The 22,153-nt window shown below is 37.2% G+C and overlaps 2 protein-coding genes across 2 annotated transcripts; one reads left to right on the plus strand and one right to left on the minus strand.

Annotated features, from left to right (window-relative positions):
• Nucleotides 1-10,842: 10,842 nt before the first annotated feature.
• Nucleotides 10,843-12,204, minus strand: LOC106427808 (ethylene-responsive transcription factor 6-like). The gene has a single exon (XM_013868559.3). The coding sequence runs from the start codon at nucleotides 11,912-11,914 to the stop codon at nucleotides 10,994-10,996; it is 921 nt and encodes a 306-aa protein (XP_013724013.2). The 5' UTR covers nucleotides 11,915-12,204; the 3' UTR covers nucleotides 10,843-10,993.
• Nucleotides 12,205-18,515: 6,311 nt separating this feature from the next.
• On the plus strand, nucleotides 18,516-19,493 carry LOC106427905 (ethylene-responsive transcription factor 1A). Its single transcript, XM_013868656.3, has one exon. It carries the CDS (start codon nucleotides 18,633-18,635, stop codon nucleotides 19,344-19,346), a length of 714 nt encoding a protein of 237 aa, XP_013724110.2. The 5' UTR covers nucleotides 18,516-18,632; the 3' UTR covers nucleotides 19,347-19,493.
• The last annotated feature ends 2,660 nt before the right edge of the window (nucleotides 19,494-22,153 follow it).

Raw genomic sequence — 22,153 nt, forward strand, 5'->3', positions numbered from 1 at the left:
GCTCTAAGTGTCGTAGCGGCTTCATTATAGCGACCTATAGAGGTCGCTAAAATTCGAACGCAACCCGCAATGGTCTCCCATAGCGGTCACACGGGGTCGCTACGTTAGTAGCGGTTTATCCTAGCGACCTTCAAGACCGCTACAGAGCCCAGGTACGTTTTTCTAACTAGAAATCTCGGTTCGATTTGAGTAAACCAACCCAATTTATCTCGAACCAATCCACACAAAACCTGAGACAACCTCATCTCTCTCTCTCGCGACTTCATCCCTCTCACAAACATCATCTCTCTCTCAAACCCCTCTCATCATCCCACAATCCCACCAAATCCTCAATTCTCAACCAAATTTTGTGGTTCAACTCCCTATCTCCACGAAATCATCCATAATTTCGATTTCTCTATTCAATTTGCATACAAACAAGCTAAGGTATGAAAATTTCGCCTTGAATCATCTTGGGTAAAAAATTTCAAGTTTTTAAACGATGATGCATTATCGATTTCTGGATGGAAACTTGTATCTTAATCATATATAGGCTTGTTAACGAGTTGGGTTGATAAAAAAACTTGCTAGATTATCTTTAATTGAGATTTTAAAATCTAGGGTTCTTGGTGATTTTGGGAATTTCGAAAAACATTTGGACATAAGTTGATTATGAGATGGTTAGTTGCAAATAGATAATATTAGGCTGATATTAAGTGATTACTTCATCTGGAACTAAATTGCTCCACAAATTTGGCCAAAACACTTCTCGACAGAAGTTTGAGTTTAGTTGAAGGTTACATCTAATACTAATCTTTTTGCCCTCTTTTTCTCAATGGGATGCACTTGTTTGTGAATTGAACTTTCATATCTTGGTAAATTCAAATTCTCATGCCTTTTCAAGTATCTAATTTTCAGGTACTATGACTAAGTCAGATAGCAGATCAAAGACCAAAGGCAAAGCACCAACCAAAAAGCTTGGGGGTCGTGATTCAGAAATTACTAAACCATGGCCTCCAAAAGCAATGACATCCAAAGAAATTAGAGAATCAGAGAGTGAGGAAGAGATTCCTTTGAAGAGGATAAGGAGGTCAAGAAGCAAGAAGAAGACAAATGAGACGGTAATAGAGCGAGATAGATCAGTGATTCCAACAACCTCTCAGCTGCTCAATCACCTCACCAACTCTGTTTGGGTGCCAACAAGATTCCCTGATGCTGACTTTCTGCGAGAGACAGGGTTGTATGATGATGTCTATGCAATATTGAACAGCATGGGATTACAATCGCTCTTGACAATGGAAGCTCAACCTGTCTATCAAAAAGCATCTTCTCACTTATTTGCCTCTCTAGAAGCAGAATTTCATTGCGGAGACTACGTTGAGACGGATGGATGGGGATTCATCAGATTCAGAATAAAGGGCAAGGCTTATAGGATGACCTTTCGTGAGATAGCTGATGCAATGAAGTTCGAGGACAACATTCACAGTCACCTACCTAAGTCCAGTTGGAAAATCCCTGAGCATGTATGGCCTCTTATCGCTGGGAAAGAGGTCCACCATCCGGCTTATAACAAGAACACAACCATCAGGAATCCTGTGATCCGATATGTGCATCGCATTCTGGGTAATACTCTCTACGCCCGCAGGGAATCAGGCAATGTTTTAGAGGAAGAGTTAACACTCATTGGACGTGGAATCATTCCCCTCAAAGAAGTTGGGCTTAGGGAAATCACTAAACATGCAGAGAATCCTTTTCAACAATTTGGGATGGTTGGACTCTTTGTAAGAAAACTTTTGTACTTTCAAGGGTGGGCTTGGACCAATGTTGATAAGACTCCACAGTTCTTCTTTGGTGGATTAATCACACCTCTACTGATTGCCAAAGGAGTAACTCTTGGAAATGATGCTTTAGGACCACACTTCATGGATGGACCTTACATGAAAAGGACTCTGTACCTTTCAGGGATGTATGAAGGAAAGCATGTCTACTCCTTCACCCACACCACTGGCCCTGCGGAACTAGTCCTACCGAGCCCGCAAATTGCTATGACTAGAACCAAGAACAGTCTCCTTTTCCGGGTTCCACTAGACCTCCTCCTCGGTCCGCATGGCCCACTTGATCCGGTGATTAACAGAAGGAAGAGGGCAACAAAGAGATCTTCTGCCGCTGCATCTGATTTTGCCTCAACATCAGCTTCTACATCTGCCCCACCCGAAGCTAATGAGGAAACGATATTTGGACCTGCTCGTTACTACTTCCAGCCGCATACAAGTGCTCTGCAGAAAGGTCCCTTGCGAGACGCCCATGAGTATATTGGGAAACTTCAGCGCTGGAACAAATACCAAGATAGGATGATATACAAGCTCAAGACCAAGTATAAAGAGCTTAAAAAGACAGTGAAGAAGCAGGCTGAAGCCTCAGCAGAATTTATGAAGAAAGTTGCTGATATCTTGGTCAAAGGAGGAGTAGCAGGTTGTAACTCCAAGGACTTCGTAATAGCCGAAACCTCTGTCCCTCAACCTCGTCGACGCTCCTATCATGAAACCGACAACCCCACTTTAGCCTTGGGACCGTGTATCTTGGAGCATCAGCGTCGTCGCTTACAAAACCCTTCCCCTCCACAATCCCTATCAGGAAATGAATTCCCATCTCTTGACACCTCTGACGACGAAGATTATGAGGAGATGGGTACTACGAGAATGGAAGAAGAGGGAGATGAAGACGTTGACGAAGGCAATGAGGACGTCTGGGAAGGCGATGAGGATGAATGAGGAGGCTGCTGCCTCAGATGAATAGAGAAGTGTTCCGCACCTTTTTCTTTGCATATTATTTCCATTTTCGGTCTCTCCTTCGACTTCCTAACACAGTGACTGTGTGAACTAAGTTTGGGGGAGGTACCAAGTACTGATCATGTTTTCTTTGATGATTTGAGTCTCATGCATTGTACCAAATACTGATCATGTTTTCTTTGATGATTGGAGTCTCATGCATTGCATTGTACATACATATATGCATAAAAAAAACGTGTAGTTGCATTCACTTGCATTGGGAACAATGATTTGAAATGCCTTGCAAAGAACCCTTGTCTATAACTCAAAATGTCACCCTAGTTAAGCATATCTAGTAGCTTAAGCATCTTTTGAAAGCCTTGCACGCTTCGAGCCTTGAAAACTCTTCTTGAAACTTATTTGCTTGCTTGATATTGGCATTGTTCTTAAGATCAGCTCCAATCTGAACGTGGCTTAAATGAATTTAATTTCTCTTACATATGGGCATTCGCATACTTGATCATGGATCTCATACACATTTGGGTTATCTTATTCCTTTACATATCAATCTTTGTTAACCCAAATGACACTCCATACCCTACAGCCCTAGCCATTTCTTTGAGACCAAAAATTGAATTGCATGAGTGAAGCCTCTTTTGATAGCTTGTCATGTACAAAATCTTGAGAGTATTGGAGGCGACATAGATTTATTCTCAATATGAGCTAAAATTTGGGGATGGTGAAGAGGGGCTTATGTTTTCCAAATGACAATATCTTGGTATTGGGGAGTGAGAAAGATGAGAGAGATAAAAAAAAAGGGTTCAATAGTAAAGGAAACTTTCTTCTAAAAAAATATATATATATATAAAAAAAAAATGTTGAAAGAAAAGAAAAGGAGGGTTCATTTTGCTTATGGGATGATGATAAAAGAGTGGAACTTGTTGTCACTTATAAAAGGGGTAGAATGACGAGAATGAATCTATGTATGCATGAGTTGCTTCTAATCTTAGATAAATTTTGCATAATGATCAAGCTCCTTGTTTCGAGTGATACTCACCTTTAAATGAAAACATTTTGAACCCCTCTCTTCATTCATATTAAACCATGCTTACCTAGCCAAATGATTGAGATCATGTGTCCATTTGTGAGAATTCACCTTGTGTGCGTATGTGTGTGAATCAATGTGAGAGCTGGTTGAAGGAACTTGTTGGTAATGAGTATTGCAACTTGAGCAGAGGTAAAAGAGTATGAATAGGCCTAGAGAAGCTAGAGTATAATAAAGAAGATGCTCATGCTATTTGCTATGTTTCTTTAGGATGTTAAGTTGAATGCTAGGAAGTGTTACTTTTGACTATGAGTTCCCACCTTCAAACCTCTTTTCCTTATGAGTTCTTGCTATGTCACTTGAGGACAAGTAAAGAACAAGTTTGGGGGAGTTGATATCTACCATATTTACATTGTTTTAATTATCATTTCTTGTGCACATTGGTCTTTTGGAATAGCATTTACACATGTTTAGGTTGTATTTCCATGTATTAGTCTTTATCAGGTGTTGGAGGGAGTTTCATGATGAACTTTGTGCCCGAATGAGTGTTTTGATGCCAAAAGAATGAAGATGAGTCGTTGAAGGCTCCTAGCGGCCAGGCGTAGCGGCAAAAGATGGTCGCTACAGAAGATAGAGCTGAGGCGTCTAAGTACCGTAGCGGGAGTGTGTAGCGGGTTAGAGAGACCGCTAGAGTTGAAGCGCCTTCTATAGCGGTCTGCCGTAGCGGCATCATGAGGTCGCTATGCGTTCAGGACTTCAAGCGCCTTCTACAGCGGCCAGCCATAGCGACTTCATGAGGTCGCTATGAGTTCAAGAATGCGAAAAAATCGTCTAAGTATCCTAGCGGCCACACGTAGCGGGCATGTCATGTCGCTACATGCGTAGCGACCTCTGGTAGCGACTTTTTATGGTCACTAGAGAGAAAATATCTATGTTTTTATGGGTCAACCCAGGCTTGTTGGGTTAACCCAGCTCGAGTTTTAGTCTTCTATAACTACTTTTCAGACAAAAATTTGGGAAAATATCTTGTTTTGTATGAAGAACACAAAAACTCTTTAGAGAGAAAACTTGAATCTTTAGTTTCTTTTCTTCTTATTCTCTTGAATTTGCTTGACTATCTTGATTACTAATCATGATTAACACCAAATCATCTTTGATTCTTGGGTTTATCATTAAGAGTAGTGAGTAGTTACCTTTGGATTCATGGGTTAAGGTAGATTAAGGTGGTTAAGTGTAGATCTAGGGTGTTTTGTTGTAGATCCTTCTTATTCCTTGCTAGTAGAGTGATCTAAATGCTATTTTAGAGTTGGCCTCTCTAAGGTTGAGCTCTAGACATTTCATACCTGAAAAGTATTGATGAAATGTCTGAACCAACTCTCCTAAGCTTTTAACACTCTTTACCAAAGAGATGTGTTGTTAAAGGTGTTAAGATGGCTAATAGACTTGATTTTAATGATTGCTTTGATAATATTCAACCAAAGAGATTTGATGTTTGAGTTATATTAGTGAATGAACATCCATCTAGAGATAGAGTTTGTTTAAGATTGTGTCTAAGCCTAAGGTTGATAGATTGATTGAAAGGTACCACCTTTAGATTGAAACTTGATCACCCAAGGTCAATTTCCTTAGCCCATGGATTCTCCCATCTCATAAAACAAATCAAAGCTTTGTTCTTACTTACATTTTAGTAGTATTTTAGTCCAAAAACATTTTATCGCTTGATTGCACTTAGATTAAGTATGAACTTGTATTCTCTTTGATTCAAAATGCTTAGAAATGGATTGACATCTTAAGTACTACTTTGATTTGAAACATTGGACCCGAGAAAAGTCCATTTCACTGATAAGATACCAAATAAAGAAGAAAATAAATAACAAATGCCACTTAGAGCTAGAAGACAAAAATACTAAAGGAAGTTATAGTTAAAATGTCCCGCATTGGAAAGAGAAGAAAATAACAAAGTGTATAAGTATAAAGGCATCCTCATCTCATAAGCTGGCCCAAGCCACATATGGCATATCTTGCTCTCAAAGAGAAGCAAGCCCAAGCCACATGTGGCACCAACCAACTAACTCATTCTCAAGAACAATCATCTTTCTTATTTATACTCTTCCTCTTCAATGTAACTGCCTTCTCTTCTTCTTATTGTGCAGGTGACAGGTCATCAGCTTCTCACATGACATTTTCTTTGCTTCTATGATCATATCAGAGTTCTACCTTTGGTCTTTTAAAGTGTTAGTTAGGCTCAACTCTAATAATTGGGACAAATTAATATCTAAACTCTAACAATGGGTGCGGTGACGGTGGATTTTGGAAGCTTTGCAAGAAGTTGTGTGGTGGAGAATCCAAAAAGAAGAAAGAGTAACCAATAGAGGGGCTGATCTCATTGCTATAAGTGTAACCAAAGAGCTGAGAACTCGATCTTATGTGGCAACAGGTGGTCATGTGTGGCTCAGACATATCTTTGAGAGTGAGAGAAGCTCCCCCTCTACAAGGTTACCCTGACAGAGTTGTTGATGGTATGCGTACTGTTAGGTTGTGGTACTCTGATTTTTGACTAGGAGAAGTGATCGGAGTTATGTCGTTATGCAGGGTATTGTATCGCTTTAGGCTAACCTTTTGTTTTAGCTCCTTTATGGCTAATATCTAGTGTCTGTAGTCTTGAAACTTCCATTTGCGTTAATGTTAATAATCAATAGATGAAAAAAAAAGTTTTAATCCCTCTTTCTTGATTATACCAACCTAACTAGAAAACTCAAATCACATAAACTAAGATTTTCCATAAGATGCATCACAATAGTCAATAAATATAGAGAGATCTATATAACATTCGCATGCGATGTTCATATTTGGTTACATTCGTGCTTTGGATCTTGGTCACATCGTATTTTCCAAACTACCTCTAACTCCATGCATTCACACGGTTTACCTACCCGTCCCTTCTCCTTCTTCTTCTCTAATCCCTGCAACTGCATGCAGAAATACCCACAGGCACGTACAACGCTGTGGAAAATCGGGGAAAAAACACTCATGTGCTTTGTTGGGGGTGGATTTACATCCATTAGACAATGTACTAGGTCTATTAGACTAGAAAACCCTAGACATATCTTTCTATAAATAAGGAGTTACCTCCTTATGAGAGAGATCTTTTCTCTCATTTTACACATTAAACACTTCATACAAAGAGCTTATTGATTCTTAGATTTATTTACACTTGTAATCATACATGTAATATAATCTTTAATCAATAAATTCTTTTTGATGTTCTTTTTCCATTTGATTTCTATGTTGATTTCTCTTTAGCCTCAAGAATCTAAGAAATCTATTTCTTAAATTCTTCATTGTATGAATCCGACAAACACACCATTTTCGGTTCAAACAGTTGGCGCTAGAAGGAGGGGGTCCAAGGAGAACTATCTTGAAATCTATCAAACTTGAGAGAAACAAAAAAAACAAAAAAAACAAAAAAAAAACAAAAAAAAATGAAGCAACAATGTCGTGTTGTTTCTTTCACGAAGACAAGGAGAACACGCGGAGGTCAAAGTTCGAAGCTTTCCGGAGCTTGCCGACAAGGAGAACACGCGGAGTTCATCGTCTCTACTTCAAAGAATCGCGGCGAAGGTGAAGTCGTGGTTCACGGAGAGAAAACGTGGGCTTGCTCCGGTGTTTCTCCGGGAGGGAGATCAAAAAGTCGATGACTTTATGCGTCTCCGGTCCACAATCGCTGTAGTCGCCGAGGAAGATGACGAGGGCTGAGGTGAATTGTTATGATCTTCGGATTGGAGATCGAGCCAGAGGAGTCCTCGGGGAGAAGGTCTGCGGTGCTGCTTCAGTCTCAATCCGCCAGTGAAATTGAATGTGTTGTTTCCGATGTCTACTCGACGAAGCTCAAGGCTCGTTCTCTGGGAGAGAGATCAAAAAGTCGATGATTTTATGCGTCTCCGGTCCACAGTCGCAGTAGTCACCGGGGAGATCGAGCCAGAGGAGTCCCCGGAGCCAGTCCATGAAACACGACTTTCCAGATGCGTTAAGCTAGACTGGGTTTGTTAAAGTCAAGCCAAAGTCTTGGACTTTCATTGATCTCGTGGCTACAAGAAGAGTACCGAGTTAAGATTTGGTTCATACAGGACCCAAAAGTCTCGACTTTTTTGTTTGGATTTATTTCTCTCGGTGGAGTGAAATGGGAGGAGATGAAAGCCAGAGAACTCACCGCCGGTAACAAACTCCCGCTACTCATCTACATCAGCCGTGTGTCTCTTTTGATTCGAAGATCGATACGCCCCAACGCTTCTTCTACATGTCCTCTCATCAACAGAGCTTCCAAGATCTCTGCAACCAAATCCATATTCTCCTCAATGCCTGCGTTTTTATCTATCATGATCATCATCACACGGCTTGCTGTCTGCACCCTACCATCCTCGAACAAGCTCTCAATCACTGACCTGAAGAGGGATGAATATGGGACATGCCCGTCTTCAATCATGCTGTCCAAAGCGGTTTTAGCGTCTCCTGGCTCTCCTTTGCTCACGAAGCTCAGCATCAACATCTCTGTCTCCAAGCTTTGTTCAAAAAAAAAAACATCTCTGTCTCCAAGCTCCCCACAAGTTACAACGGAGACCACAGTGGTTTTCAGATAAAAGAAGAAACTTTCCCACGAAACTTTGCTGTTGATACCACAAAGAGGGCTCTTGAACGAAGCACATGGTCTGTCTGGTCGACAAACACCGTCTAGTTTTCGAACGATCTTAGCAAAGGCGTTAAGTTCGAATATGTTATGCTCCAAACTCGATTTGAACTTGTGCTCTGACCTTGTGTGTTGTTGTCCAGATCATGCCATGACTAGAGAGAAAGAGGTTTGGTAGCTGAAGAAGTGAAATTCAAATGCTTTGTTGTTAACACAAGGAGCATGTATCTCCCCAAACTCTTACGTCGTCTCCAGGACAAGCCTTCTGCAACGGCCATTCAAATCTCTCCTTCCCACATCTCTTTGTAGGCGATATGGGTCATGCTTCAAGCTTGCAGGTTTTGTCTCATTCAAGGTTGAGCGAAATACAAAAAAAAGAGCTCATGAGAAAAGGGGACGTCAACTACACGTCAATGTCGACTTGGAAGAACTTTTCAGTCTTTCTTCAGCTCATATTGGTTGTATGTTATACGCTAACCCAAGATTTCGAGAGTAGCTCACCACAACGACCTCGATAGTCACGCGATCTCTATCACAACATATACTCACAAGCATCTACCCCAAAAGGCTTCCCTTCATCCCGGCATAGTTTTGCCACAAGTAGTTTTAAGATCAGTGATGAAGCGCCACAACACATTCATCAAAGCTCTTGCTTCTTTGTCAAGAAAACTCTCCCAACGAGCTTGATCTCGGCAAAGCTATAGAGTTAAGAGATTTGAGATCGTCAAATACATCATACCGAGCTCATCAGCCTGCGGACGATGTCGTAATGATTGTTATCCCCACGGAGCTTTCTGGGAACTGGACTGTCTTCACTACAAGCTTTCGCTAAGATGGAAATAATGAGCGCTGCCGACAAGTAACGCTTTGCGACGTAACAAGATCTTGAAACAAAGTCAAAGGTAACTTCTACGCAAAGATACAAACCAACCTCAGACGTTTGTTTCTTCTTCACTGCAAAGATAAGCTCTCTTATTAAATCATTGCATACTCTAATCACTTTTAAATTGCGTACGTGTGTTACGGTAGACATTATAGCTTTGGTTTAAATCATTAAACATCTCTGAGCTGCTCATTATCGTAATTCATGTTAGTATAATTGAATTAGTTATCAGTATGAAATAGTAATTTTTATTACTATCTTGATGATAATTTGCTAATTGAATTCTCGCCATCGAGCGAGTCTTTGAACTTGTCCCGTTTGCAGATCGAAGTCAACGATCACGACAACATGCCAATCACGAGCTCACCACAGACCTCGCAACTACACATCGCGTTCATCAACGTTATCATAGCCTGACAAGCATACACGCCAACAACTTGCTCGACACACACGATCTCAACACGAGACTTCGGGTCGGCAATAGTTCGGTAAACATGCATTTTAGGCACGAGTTTAAATTGAACTTGCTTTTTTTATTAGGCACGAGTTTGCGGTCGACTCGCTTATTGTTAGACACGAGTTTACAAAAACTCGTCTTTGGCTAGGCATGAGTTTACAGAAGCTCTCCTTCCACTAGGCACGAGCTCTCAGTAAACTCGCCTCTGTCTTAGCATGAGTCAAGTAAACTCGTCTTTCGCTAAGCACGAGTTTAAAGCAAACTCGCTTCTTACTAGGCACAAGTTCGAAATAAACTCGCCTAAACCGTCATAGGCATGAATGTGTCTAGTTCATTGTCTAATAAATCCTATTCGTAAACTTCGCAGAGATCGATTCCATCTCTCTCAACGAATTTGGGGAGACTTACTGTTGGGGGTGGATTTACATCCATTAGACAATGTACTAGGCCCATTTGGCTAGAAAACCCTAGACATATCTTTCTATAAATAAGGAGTTACCTCCTTATGAGAGGGATCTCTTCTCCCATTTTACACATTAAACACTTCATACAAAGAGCTTATTGATTCTTAGATTTATTTACACTTGTAATCATGTAATATAATCTTTAATCAATAAATTCTTTTTTGATGTTCTTTTTCTATTTGATTTCTATGTTGATTTCTCTTTAGCCTCAAGAATCTAAAAAATCTATTTTTTAAATTCTTCATTGTATGAATCCGACAAACACACCATTTTCGGTTCAAAGATGCTTGTAAGGTCATCCATTCCTTTGAACCAAACTCTGTAACGCCTTTAATCAAAGGTGAAAGGTTTGTTCTTTATATTTTTGCAGAGTATGGCAGATTCAAAGATGAGAAGAAGTAGACAAAGAACATCATGATGATGTATCTCAATTCTCAAGGCTCGTAACTTGAGAGCACAGATTTTACATCTTTCAAAATGAATTCAGTCACGTTGGGAAATAATAGTCCAAGTCAATGGAAACGGAGCCTCGTGTTATTTCGATATGATTTTATTGACTGAATGTTGAAACTTGTAAGTCGTATTATATAAAGAACAAATAAATGAATAAATTTCCTCGAATGTGTGTGCAACAAAAAGAATCAAGAGATCATAAAAAAACGTGTACGCCGTAATTCCACGTCAGCATACAGCAAGCTGAACCCAACAGACATTTAGACAACAGTCAATTGTGGATAACCAAACGGTGGATGTGGTGACAACGGCGAGAAAAGCGGCATGCTTAGAAACTCCGTCAAGTCCCAGTCATCTATCCCCGTCAAACTCGACGCCACTTGCTCGACGCCGTGACTCTCCTCCGTCTTTACAACTTTCGCAACAACCCTCGTTTCTTCCTCCCCTCCGTCTCGCTTCCGTTTGTTTTTCTGACCATTCTCAGCGCGTGGTTCCCACATCCCAACCTCGAGCGGGAAATTCACGATGGCCTTTGCTCCTCGGAGCCTAAACGCCGCTTGGTCGTAAGCCCTAGCCGCTTCGACCGCCGTGTCGAACGTCCCGAGCCAAACCCTGGTCCCGCGGCGGGTCGGATCTCTGATCTCCGCCGCGAATTTCCCCCACGGCCTCATCCTCACCCCTCTGTAGTGCCTCTTCTCCTCTGCCGCCACCTGTGGTAAGGGAATCTGTTCTCGCTGAGGGTTTCCGGCTGCGAATTGGATCCACTCGGTTCTGTTCGGCGGTGCGATCTTCAGCGGCGGCTTTCGATTCGATTGGAACGTGAAGGAATCGTTTGGTGCAAGTGGAGTATCGGTTATTTCCGGTTTAGTCTCGAATTCAGGAAAATCGAAACCGGTTTGGTCAAATGAACCGAAGAATGAAAAATCGGAGCTGGTTTCCCATGGATTGGTGGTGGTGGCATTAGGCAACGGGGAGAATTCGTCGAGGAGATGTTTCTTGATGAAGAAAAGAGCTGATGTTTCGCTTGGCGTGGCCATTAGAGAACAGAGGATCGGAGGAAGATGGTTAATTTGAAGGAAGGAAGGATTCGATTTGACAGTAGAGAAGAGTGTGGAAATGTATATATATATAGAAAGAAAGAGTCTTAGGTGGTCAATGAGAGCCACTTTCCAGGGCAACATCCTTTCATGTTTTAAATTGGTATAAAAATAATCAGCTGCGGAATGTTGTAAATACACCCGTGTGTATTTTAACGATTGTAGACCGTTAGATTATATTTATAAACCACCAGTCAACGGTACGATCGTGTGGGTTCATCGATGGCAGCTGAGGTGAAATCAAAACCTTTAGGCTGCTTAAATGTATTCAATTGTTTCTTTTCTTTTCATAGAGTTGGCAAGAATTGATTGATTCATGCATAATAAAGTCTAATCAAAATACTTGTACTCCTAATATTAAAAGAATTGTTCCTGCTGATGTCTGACTAATTTACTTACCAGTTGCAATCGACCGTGCTGACAAATTTTTGGATAATTTTGGTTTCAACAACGATTATAAACAAGTTAATAAGGTTGAACGACGGTTAAACACGTTTATTGAGGTTGGAATAACAATTAGTGGAAGAAAGAAAAACTGGTTGAAACTTTTTACCTCGAAATTATATTTGTATCAAGGATACATGGAATCTACTAATTAAGACTACATTCTCCATGTCGACGTTGTTTAATATAGGTTTCATGTTACAAATCGTACTGCACCACAAATAGTAACAAAAATATATATATATACCTATACATTTATATATTTTTTTAATATTACGACCGCACCATAGTTATTTTACCATTCAGGCGCATAGTCCTCGAACATCTGGTGGAGAAAGAAACGATAAGACTCTCACTAGTCGTGGGCAATTTCTCAGTTTGATTCCGGATTAGTTCTTTTGATTCTTTGGTTCTTTGATATATATTTTTCATATTTGATTTTTTATTATTCTCGAGGTCCATTCAACCGAAATCTTCGAATCCAAACTCTCTTGATCAAATATCTTTCAAACTATTCGATTTTTATGGCGTAAGATAATTTTTTTATTCGGAAATTGTTTGAAAACGGGCATGTGCATGTATCTTGTCTCTTTCAAACTTATGATTGAACACGTGTGGTTATGACATTTGGTCTTTTTATTTGTAGTACAATTTCAAATTGAACAACAAAGAAATTGTCAAAACTAACCAACCATTACACTATTTTAATCATATTTCGTTAGTTTGCAGCTATATGTTTTCATATGAACTATTAAAACATAAAGTTTTTTTTAGGTGCCCTTCTTTTTCAAAATATTTACATACCACTGCCACTGGTTTATTTAAAACATATGCTTTTAATTAAATTATGTATTTTCGAATTTTCTTTTAATTAAATAGCAGAAAATCGTTATTAAAAAAAAATCATTCATAAAACGTTTAAACAAACTTCAATTGCTATAATTTTGATATTGAAATGGATCCAGGATATATGCAGAAATCATGATACCTAAATTGTATGGTTTTTTTTTTGTAGGAACCTAAATTGTATGTTTAATCAACAATATCTCTCAACTTCCATGTTAAAAGGAACGCTGTTATTTTGCAAAATTAATAACTTAAAGTAGTTGACCACAATATATGCAAACTTCACGATTTAATTGACCACCATAGCTGACCATCATATCTGACCACCACTGTTAATATGCAAAATTCACCACGGTTAAGCAAAATTATTAGCTTAGCGTAGTTGACCACTATAATTGTATAGTTCTATAAAATATTAATGAATTATTAATTATTGGTAATATTTATACAAATGTTAGAAAATAGTAATATAAAACTATTAATTTATAACAAAACATTTATCATGTTACTCTCTAAACATTTTGAAAGCCAAACCAAGATTGACTCAGTATATATATTGGTTGATTGGTCTGACCAGTTTAACCCGTTTAACGAGTTTTTAAAATTTTATTGTATATTATATATGTGTATATACCATGTTCTTTAAGGAAAAAAAAGAACTCTATATGAACTTAAATTACTGACATACACAAGATTAAACATTCAAATCACTATGTATATTTTTTTCTTACAACAAAATTTCAAATCTTATATTAATGGAAAAGTTAGAAACATATAATATTTAAGAAGTGGGAATAAGACTTATATTTTTTAGTATACAGAAAAAACAATGAAATGATATGTGAAAACTGAAAAGAAAAAAAACTAATTAATCACTAATAACTTTATAACAAAATTCTTAGAGCAGTTAAAAGACTATAAACTATGTTTTAATTTTGCAGAATCCTTTTATCCGGGCTATCGGTTTTATTGAGTTTTTCAATTTTTTCAAATACAGTTTGTATTGTTCCAAGTCTTCGGTTTTACTGGATTTTCTAGTTTTTCTCAAATCCAGGTTGATTGGTCTGATCAGTTTAACATGTTTTTAAAATTTGATTGTATATTATATATGTATATATACCATGCTTTAAGAAAAAAAAAATTTATGTGAACTTAAATTGTTGACATACATAAGATTAACATTCAAATCACAGTATATATTTTTTCTTACAACAAAAATTTAAGTCTTCGGTTTTACTGGATTTTCCAGTTTTTTTTTTCAAATCCCAGATTTTAAACTGAATCAAACTCAACTTATTATCTGGTTTCCAAAACATTGCAATGTTTATAACATAAAATATCATGCGTTTTTAAAGCGCGAATCAAAATCTAATAACTATTATAATTTTAAATAACCACCGCTTAAGAATAGCCTTTCTGGATTTGGTTTCTCATACTTTGGAAGAACTATACTTATTATGTTATCGGGGTTACTTGTCTTTTTTTTTGCTAAAAGGGTTACTTGTCTTGGTTATTACGATAAAGTTTTGTGATAAGAATTAGATACATAATTTTTTGTTTGGAATATTGTTGGTTTGCTGCCCAATTTCTTAATCGTAGATTTTGTTGGCGAACTCAAAATTTAAGTAGGGACGCACGTGCAGATTGTTTGCACTTGCATATGTTTCTTGGCTAATTTTACAAAGTCTGTTTCAATGTTCTACGGTCGAAACTTAAAGTCTTACACGACCAATTTTGGTCAATTATAAAGCTGACGTGTCATAGGCCTTCCATAGTATTTTGGTCAACTTATCACCTCTAAATCTCTAATCTTCCAAAAGGGACCCAAAATTCTAAATGAATATGGGCTTCATATGAATATTCGTTAGATAATTAAAACTTATTATGGTAAGCTGCAAGACATCACAATTAAATGAGAAGTTTTAGGTTGACAAAAAAAAAAAAAGTTTTAGAATTGAGAGAATGCTCAACTCACAAGAGATTTGACATGTGAAGGAAAAAAATCATCTTTATATTTTATTTTTAGGTAATACCGTATAAAAATAACATATCGAATCTAGATCAAGTAGTATATTGTTGAGTGCGATAAGATTATTGAAGTAAAAGCCTAGCTAAGCTATAGAGCCTGCCAAATATTTAACGGCAAACGAATTTTAGACATCATAATGGCTATCAAAGTTATTAATATTTCAACTAAGATGTGAATGAACTATTAAGGAATAAGCATGTTAATGGTGAACTTGTTGAACGAGTTTATGGACAATGCATTGTGAAAGGTTAAATTTTACATTATAAATTCGAGGAGGCCTATTACTCATCTTACTTTTTAAAAGTGATGGCTCCATCATGAAGCCTTAGCCTATTACTTATATCTTACTTTTAAAAAGCGATGGCTCCATCACGATAGCAATGTTTCATCAGAATTAATACCAATTTAGCTAGCGAAAGAATGTGTTATAAGATCTCTAGCTACATTTTCCATCAACGGAATAAATCTGTATGTGATTTCAAACCAATATATATATATATATATAGGGGACTGCAATTAAAATGAAGAGTTACTTGATTTGTCCTAAAAAGAAACGTAGAAATCTCTCTCTATCCCGATTTTTGAGGTCGTGCCGCATCCCATCTTCCTCGACGCCGGAGAGGTTTTTGGCCGCCGGCGTCGGGTTCTCTGTTCCACCAGTTGCTCTTTACCGTCCGCTGCTTCTTACATCGTCGTCTTCAGCCTCTGTGTTATCGTCATCTTCAACATCGCCATCCCATCGGTTCTCTCTGTCGCCACTACCTCGGGTCGTTGTTTGAGCTCTCCCAGCTCTGACTTCGGCTCCGGGAATCTCTGGAATTCTGGTCTAAGACTCACCTCTCCTAGGTCGTCGCCCAGATCTGTGCTCTATTCGCCGCCTAAAGCTTCAATGAAGACATCTCTGTTTGAAGACAGTCTCCGATGGGCTCATGTCCCCACACCGCAACCGCATCGCACTTCAACAGCCCCCGACGAATTGGTGACTGGGAATCATGTTTTTCCACTCTCATACTGTCGAATAGATCCTGTGCCATGGTGGGTGATGTACTCGAGCCTTCTGCTACAAACCGTCTCCACCGTATCTCCGTTTGATCCATCTCTGGTCGGCCCCTTCATTGACTCCAACGCAGGCTCCTCTGAGGATGGATTTGTCTCCTCCCCATCAAGACCCGTCGTGTCTACTCAAGGCTCCGATGAATACAACCAGCTATCGGTGGGTGTCCCATCTTCTTCTCGCGGCGGCGTCCGTGGTCCCAGCTTCCCATCTGACCTAAACCTAATCTTTTGGGCCTCTTCAAGTATTTGGGCCTTCCCTGATGTATTGGGCCTTAACCTAAACATTTCCTATATTGTCAAGTGCCTTCACCATCAGTGCCCCATCCGACAATTTCCTCCGACTTACTCATCCATTCTGGTATTTTCAGTGCCAAAAACAATTATGTATTCGGAGAGGAAGATATCATCAACCATCTTACCATCCCGCTCACCGAACAGTGTGATTACCGGATCGATTGAGATTCACCTAGTCTCCCGGATCAACATCGTCGGTGGTAGAGCTGATATCAGTGGTCGCTACCCAAAGGTATTTTCTTGCGGTCTCTTACCACGTTTCCCTCCGTATGTGTCCATATCAAGCTTCATAGTATCAAATTCAATTATGGAACTGGAGATGATGTTAGACCCGTCCAGATCACCGTACGTTTCACTGAAGATGCTCTCTACTATGTATAAGATTCAGATAATCTTCTCAGAGATTACTGATGGAGATACGGTTGTTTGTTTGCTCGACTATTTATCTAGTTCTAGCTATACTTCGGTTCAAACCCATTCGCTTGGGTGTATCAACGTCGTTTACGACTATAGCAAGCTTGTTGGAGCTTTCAATTCAGGGATAAAAGTGAAGATCATCCAAGGATTTCTTCACATTGAGCAAGCCTCTCCCACCAACATCATATCGTCTGTTTTAATGTACTCTTTGTTGTTCATCTTATCTTCGACTATGGCTCCTGTTGTAACCACTTAGACTTTTGAGTTTTAATATATTTCGTGTTACAAAAAAAAAAGGGGACTGCAATTAAGTAAATGAAAGATATCTGGTATCCTCTTTATAATTAGATAAGTTTGTGAATTTGAAAGAATAACCATCTTTCTTCGAAGGAGTCTTCTTAGAAAGTTGACAAAAGGCTGAGACCTCGTTCATGATTCACTTTAAGCAAAATGTATTTTTTAAGCTAAATGTTTTAGACAAATTGATAATCTATTTTCGGCCAAGAAATTATACAAGCTAAATGTATGAAAGGATGAATTTATAATCTATTTTCAGCCAAGAAATTAAAATATGTTGAATTCTACAAGCTTCTGAAGGCAAAAAAAAAAAAAACACAGCAGAAAATGAACTGAAATGTCATTTAATGGTTTACACATGCTTTTGAAAATAGATATTAATTTTATCTTTATTTGACTATTAAAATTCTATACTGTTTATTATCTTTATTTGTTTGATTAGAAACTAAATTAACAGAAAACTATTGGAATCATAAAACAATACTTCCAGCAAAATTTTCTTTTACGGCAACAATTAAGTTACAGTTAAAAACAACAATGACAATTAATCTGAAGGAGTATGTATGATACATTATTGCCCCCACCCCCAAACACACACACACTTTCTTTCTTCTCTTTTGATGTATTATTGCACCTGTACTTGGTTGTACATTTATACTTGATCGTCTTTATGACGAGATTTGCAAAAATCCATAGTCTCGATACCTGATTGTGTTGGCATTTGGAACGCATCGCATTCTTCTCATTTGTGTAAAATATCTTATTTTACAGTGATTTGTGTGTAACAACTAAAAATACCTGTCAATTCATATCTTATATTCTTCTGGTATTTTTGCTTTATACAGTAGCGACAACTAGAAATGATTATGGATTTTGAAAACCCGGTTTGGTTAAGACTTAAAGAGAAACTAGTTTGGTATAGTTGTGATGTGATTCGGTGAACCGGCGGTCACGTTGGAAAACAAATATTTCACTGAACGACAAAAGGCAAAGACAAGTTGTGAGAGAGGAGAGAGACCAAACACAATATTGCTTGCTTCCGTAGATTGCATGACATCATTCCTTACGGCTACTTCACCTGTGTCTTATGTGGATAATCCGCACGTGTTTTAATTCACGAACCTTCGTAGCAATGAGAAAAATCCATTACTTTCATCTTTTCAACTTTTTAATTCACCCACTAGACACTAAAATAATATTTACAAGAATAGTCAAGTCTTTGTCATATTCAAGAATCAAGATCTTCCAGGTTCATGAACCCTTTTTGTCTCAGTCTACCCTATAAATATAACGAACCATCTTTACATTGATTCCCACTGCAAATTTCAATACTATCAATAGAACAAAGATTAGAAAGAAAAAAAAAACATTTTTAAGAACAAAAAAAAAGATTCTTCAGATTTATTTCATCTCTTTATTATGGCTGTAGAATCCGACTACGCTTTTCTTGAATCGATAAGGCAATACTTACTAGAGGAATCGGAGTTACGACTCGCTGAGTCAATGGTGGCGCAATCTGGTACGACGGCTCACAGCGTGAAACCGGTGTACGGAAGAAACTCGAGCTTCAGCAAGCTGTATCCTTGTTTCTCTGAGAGCTGGGGAGACTTGCCGTTGAAAGAGAACGACTCGGAGGACATGTTAGTCTACGGTATCCTCAACGACGCTTTTCACGGCGGTTGGGAACCGTCTTCGTCATCCTCAGACGAAGATCGGAGCTCTTTTCCGACGGTTAAAACCGAGAATTTCTTGGCGGTTGATTCTGTTCCGGCGAAGAAGACGAGTTCTGTTCAAGCGCCGGTGAAAGGGAAGCATTACAGAGGAGTGAGACAGAGACCATGGGGGAAATTCGCGGCGGAGATAAGGGATCCGGCGAAGAACGGAGCTAGAGTTTGGTTGGGGACGTTTGAGACGGCGGAGGACGCGGCGTTGGCCTACGACAAAGCGGCTTTCAGGATGCGAGGCTCCCGCGCTTTGCTGAATTTCCCGTTGAGAGTTAACTCGGGAGAACCCGACCCGGTTCGGATAAAGTCCAAGAGAGGTTCTTCATCCGAAAACAGAGCTCCGAAGCGGAGGAGAACGGCCGGTCAAGGAACAGACGTGGGACTGAATGTCAAGTGTGAAACTGTTTAGGTGACACGTGGTTATCAGTTATTGGTTCATAATTTTTTATTGTCTTTGCTGGATCATGTTTTTCCCCCAAAAAGGTGGACAAAATGCATATAATGGGAAATAAAAATGTTAAGAACAAATATTCATTTATTAAATACTTCATTATCACTGGGTTCAAAGAGTAATGTTTAAGCAAAAAACGTACCACAGTTTTAATTAGTTCGCTGGTTAGCTAATAACACTATCTTAAACTATTTGAATTTTTAAAAATATAATCTATCTTTTTCTTTTTTGTCAGTAAAAAAATATAATCTATCTATATGACGTATTGTTAGTGTAATCACTTATTAATTTGTTATAGATTTTATATAATAAAAGTATAAAACCCAATTATTGGAGAAGAAGACACTGTCACACATAATTAGTTAACTATTAAATCATCACACAAACTGATATAAACATATGACCAAACAGGATAGTCTAATACAAAGCTACCCGCCAGAATTTTTTTTTGTTAGAAAAATGTCTCTAGCGTACACATTAGTTAATTTAATTCACTTTAAATAATATTGAGATTGGGCAAAGTGGTTTGTACAAGAGTGATCTCAGCATTGGTTTGTTGTGCTATGAGGTTTTGGGACTGTAACTAAGAGATAAGCCCAACACAACCATACATGAAGTGTGCCAGTGCCAATTTGTGAGTAAATATTGGGAATTTGTACTACTCTGTCTTAATATAAATTTGTGTCTTGTTAGTTTACTTGTGGAGAGTAAATAATTGCCAATTTGAATCAAACAGCAATTTCTTTATATAATTTCTTCCGACCATAAGTACAAGTAAGCTCATATCTTCGCCTTCCAAGTTTTGTTTCTTCTACAAGTTTGTCAGTCAAAAGATTTGGTTGCATTGCTTTTGTAAATTATTGTGTTTAACTTAACAAGCAAAGTTTTACATGTCATTGCGTTGCTTCTTAATGAAGGTAATTCTTTTCTTTTACACTAGATGTTAAATTCGCGTTACACGCAAGAGTTTAGTTTAGTTTTCATTTTAAACTTAAATATAATGATTTATTAGCTACTTAGATTGTTTGATGCATGTAAATTATCAATATACTCTTGTAAATACTTTTATTATACATTAACATAAACGATTAAGCTATATGCATAATATTTTTTTACTCACAATATTTTACTTTTTTTTTACTCAGAATATTTTTATGATACTCTAGATTTTCTATATTATTTACTCAATAAGTAAAATGTTACTTAACATTAGTTAAAAATCATTATATTTATTTTAATTTTTATATTGTCTAACAAAACTATTTAATATTAGTTAATCACCAAATATTTGTTATGGTTAAATTATATATATATATATATATATATATCACATTTATTCTAAAAATATTTTGACTAAAAAGTAAAAATAGTTTGAGTAAAAAATACTATGCATATAGCTTAATCGACTGTGTTAATGTATGATAAAAATATTTACAAGAGTATATTGATAATTTACATGCATCAAACAATCTAAATAGCTAAGAAACAATTATATTTTAGTTTACATCAACTAGGAATGGTGAAAGTTTGAGTAATGAAGGCCACAAAATAGAAAACAAATTTGTTAACAATCCGTCATGTGACTTCCATTGTGATCTTTTATAAGATGAAAGTCTCGGGAAATATAAGTAGAATATAATGTATTATGGGTATATATGATGTAAGCTACTTACTTGATATGTCATAATTCTTATAAAATACTTACTTGATCTGTCATAATCATGACACATCCATTTCAGAATGATAATCTGAGTGTACTCTTTTCCATTTTTAATGTTAGAATTTGAATAATATCTTGAATGACCTTGTTCTTTCGGATTTGAGCATCAGTGACTTTTTTAACATTCAATATTTTTTCCAATAATTGGATATATACCATAGTAATCAAGGCATATTGAAAGGCAACATAGACATCTGAAGAGTAAATATTAACATACACATACTCGACTTCTCTCCTCTAGCTTCTCTCATATCTTCTAGTTTTTCGGTTAGAACTTTTGATGAACATCTTTTTGTCAAAATCGAGTTATCCGTAAGTTATTTTTCCTAGCTAGCATCCATGGCTATGAAGAGAAACTGGTGTAGCTTGCGTGAAAGAGTAGTGCAATCTATTATATATAAAAAAATTGTAGCTTTGATTTTTGAAAAAGTTTCCCTATATTTTCTTTTTATAAAAAGAACTATTAGTCAATTTTATGTTAATTTTTCAAAAATTAGTGTCTATATCAAGTGGACTTTTGTTTTAACAAATTTTCTTTTGTTACCTTACCTTATTTTATATGGATTTCTATTTTTCAAATAGACATTTTTTGAAAATCTTAACATTTTAATATAATAAAATTAAAGTAATGATTTGATGTTTTGATTGATGATTTTTCATCGGACGTGGATACTTTCAATGACTTATAAACAAAATTTTTATATAGCATATAATTTAAACTTTGAAAATCATGTGTTTTAAATTTATATAGCTATAGTTGTTAGAAAGTCTTACATTTTTAAATTAATTATTACTTTTGTTATTTATTTTTATGTAAATTTTAAAAAGATATTTTTATTCATTATATTAACTTATCTATAATGTTTTTATTTTTCTAAGTTTATCTTATATGAAATAAATAATTTGGAAATATTGATATTTTTAGAAATAGTGAAAATGATTTGTCATATTTTGATTGGTTGTTTTAAATCGTATGTGAACATATTCAATGACTTAGAATATCTCCAATTCAACTTCATTTTTGTTTTTATAATAACATTTAGAG

The sequence above is a fragment of the Brassica napus genome, chromosome C1 (genome assembly GCF_020379485.1).
Source record: "Brassica napus cultivar Da-Ae chromosome C1, Da-Ae, whole genome shotgun sequence".
NCBI classification, from domain to species: Eukaryota; Viridiplantae; Streptophyta; class Magnoliopsida; order Brassicales; family Brassicaceae; genus Brassica; species Brassica napus.

Coding starts and splice junctions, on each gene's coding strand:
- LOC106427808 (XM_013868559.3), bottom strand. CDS start 11,914: ATGTTGCCCTGGAAAGTGGCTCTCATTGACCACCTAAGACTCTTTCTT.
- LOC106427905 (XM_013868656.3), top strand. CDS start 18,633: ATGGCTGTAGAATCCGACTACGCTTTTCTTGAATCGATAAGGCAATAC.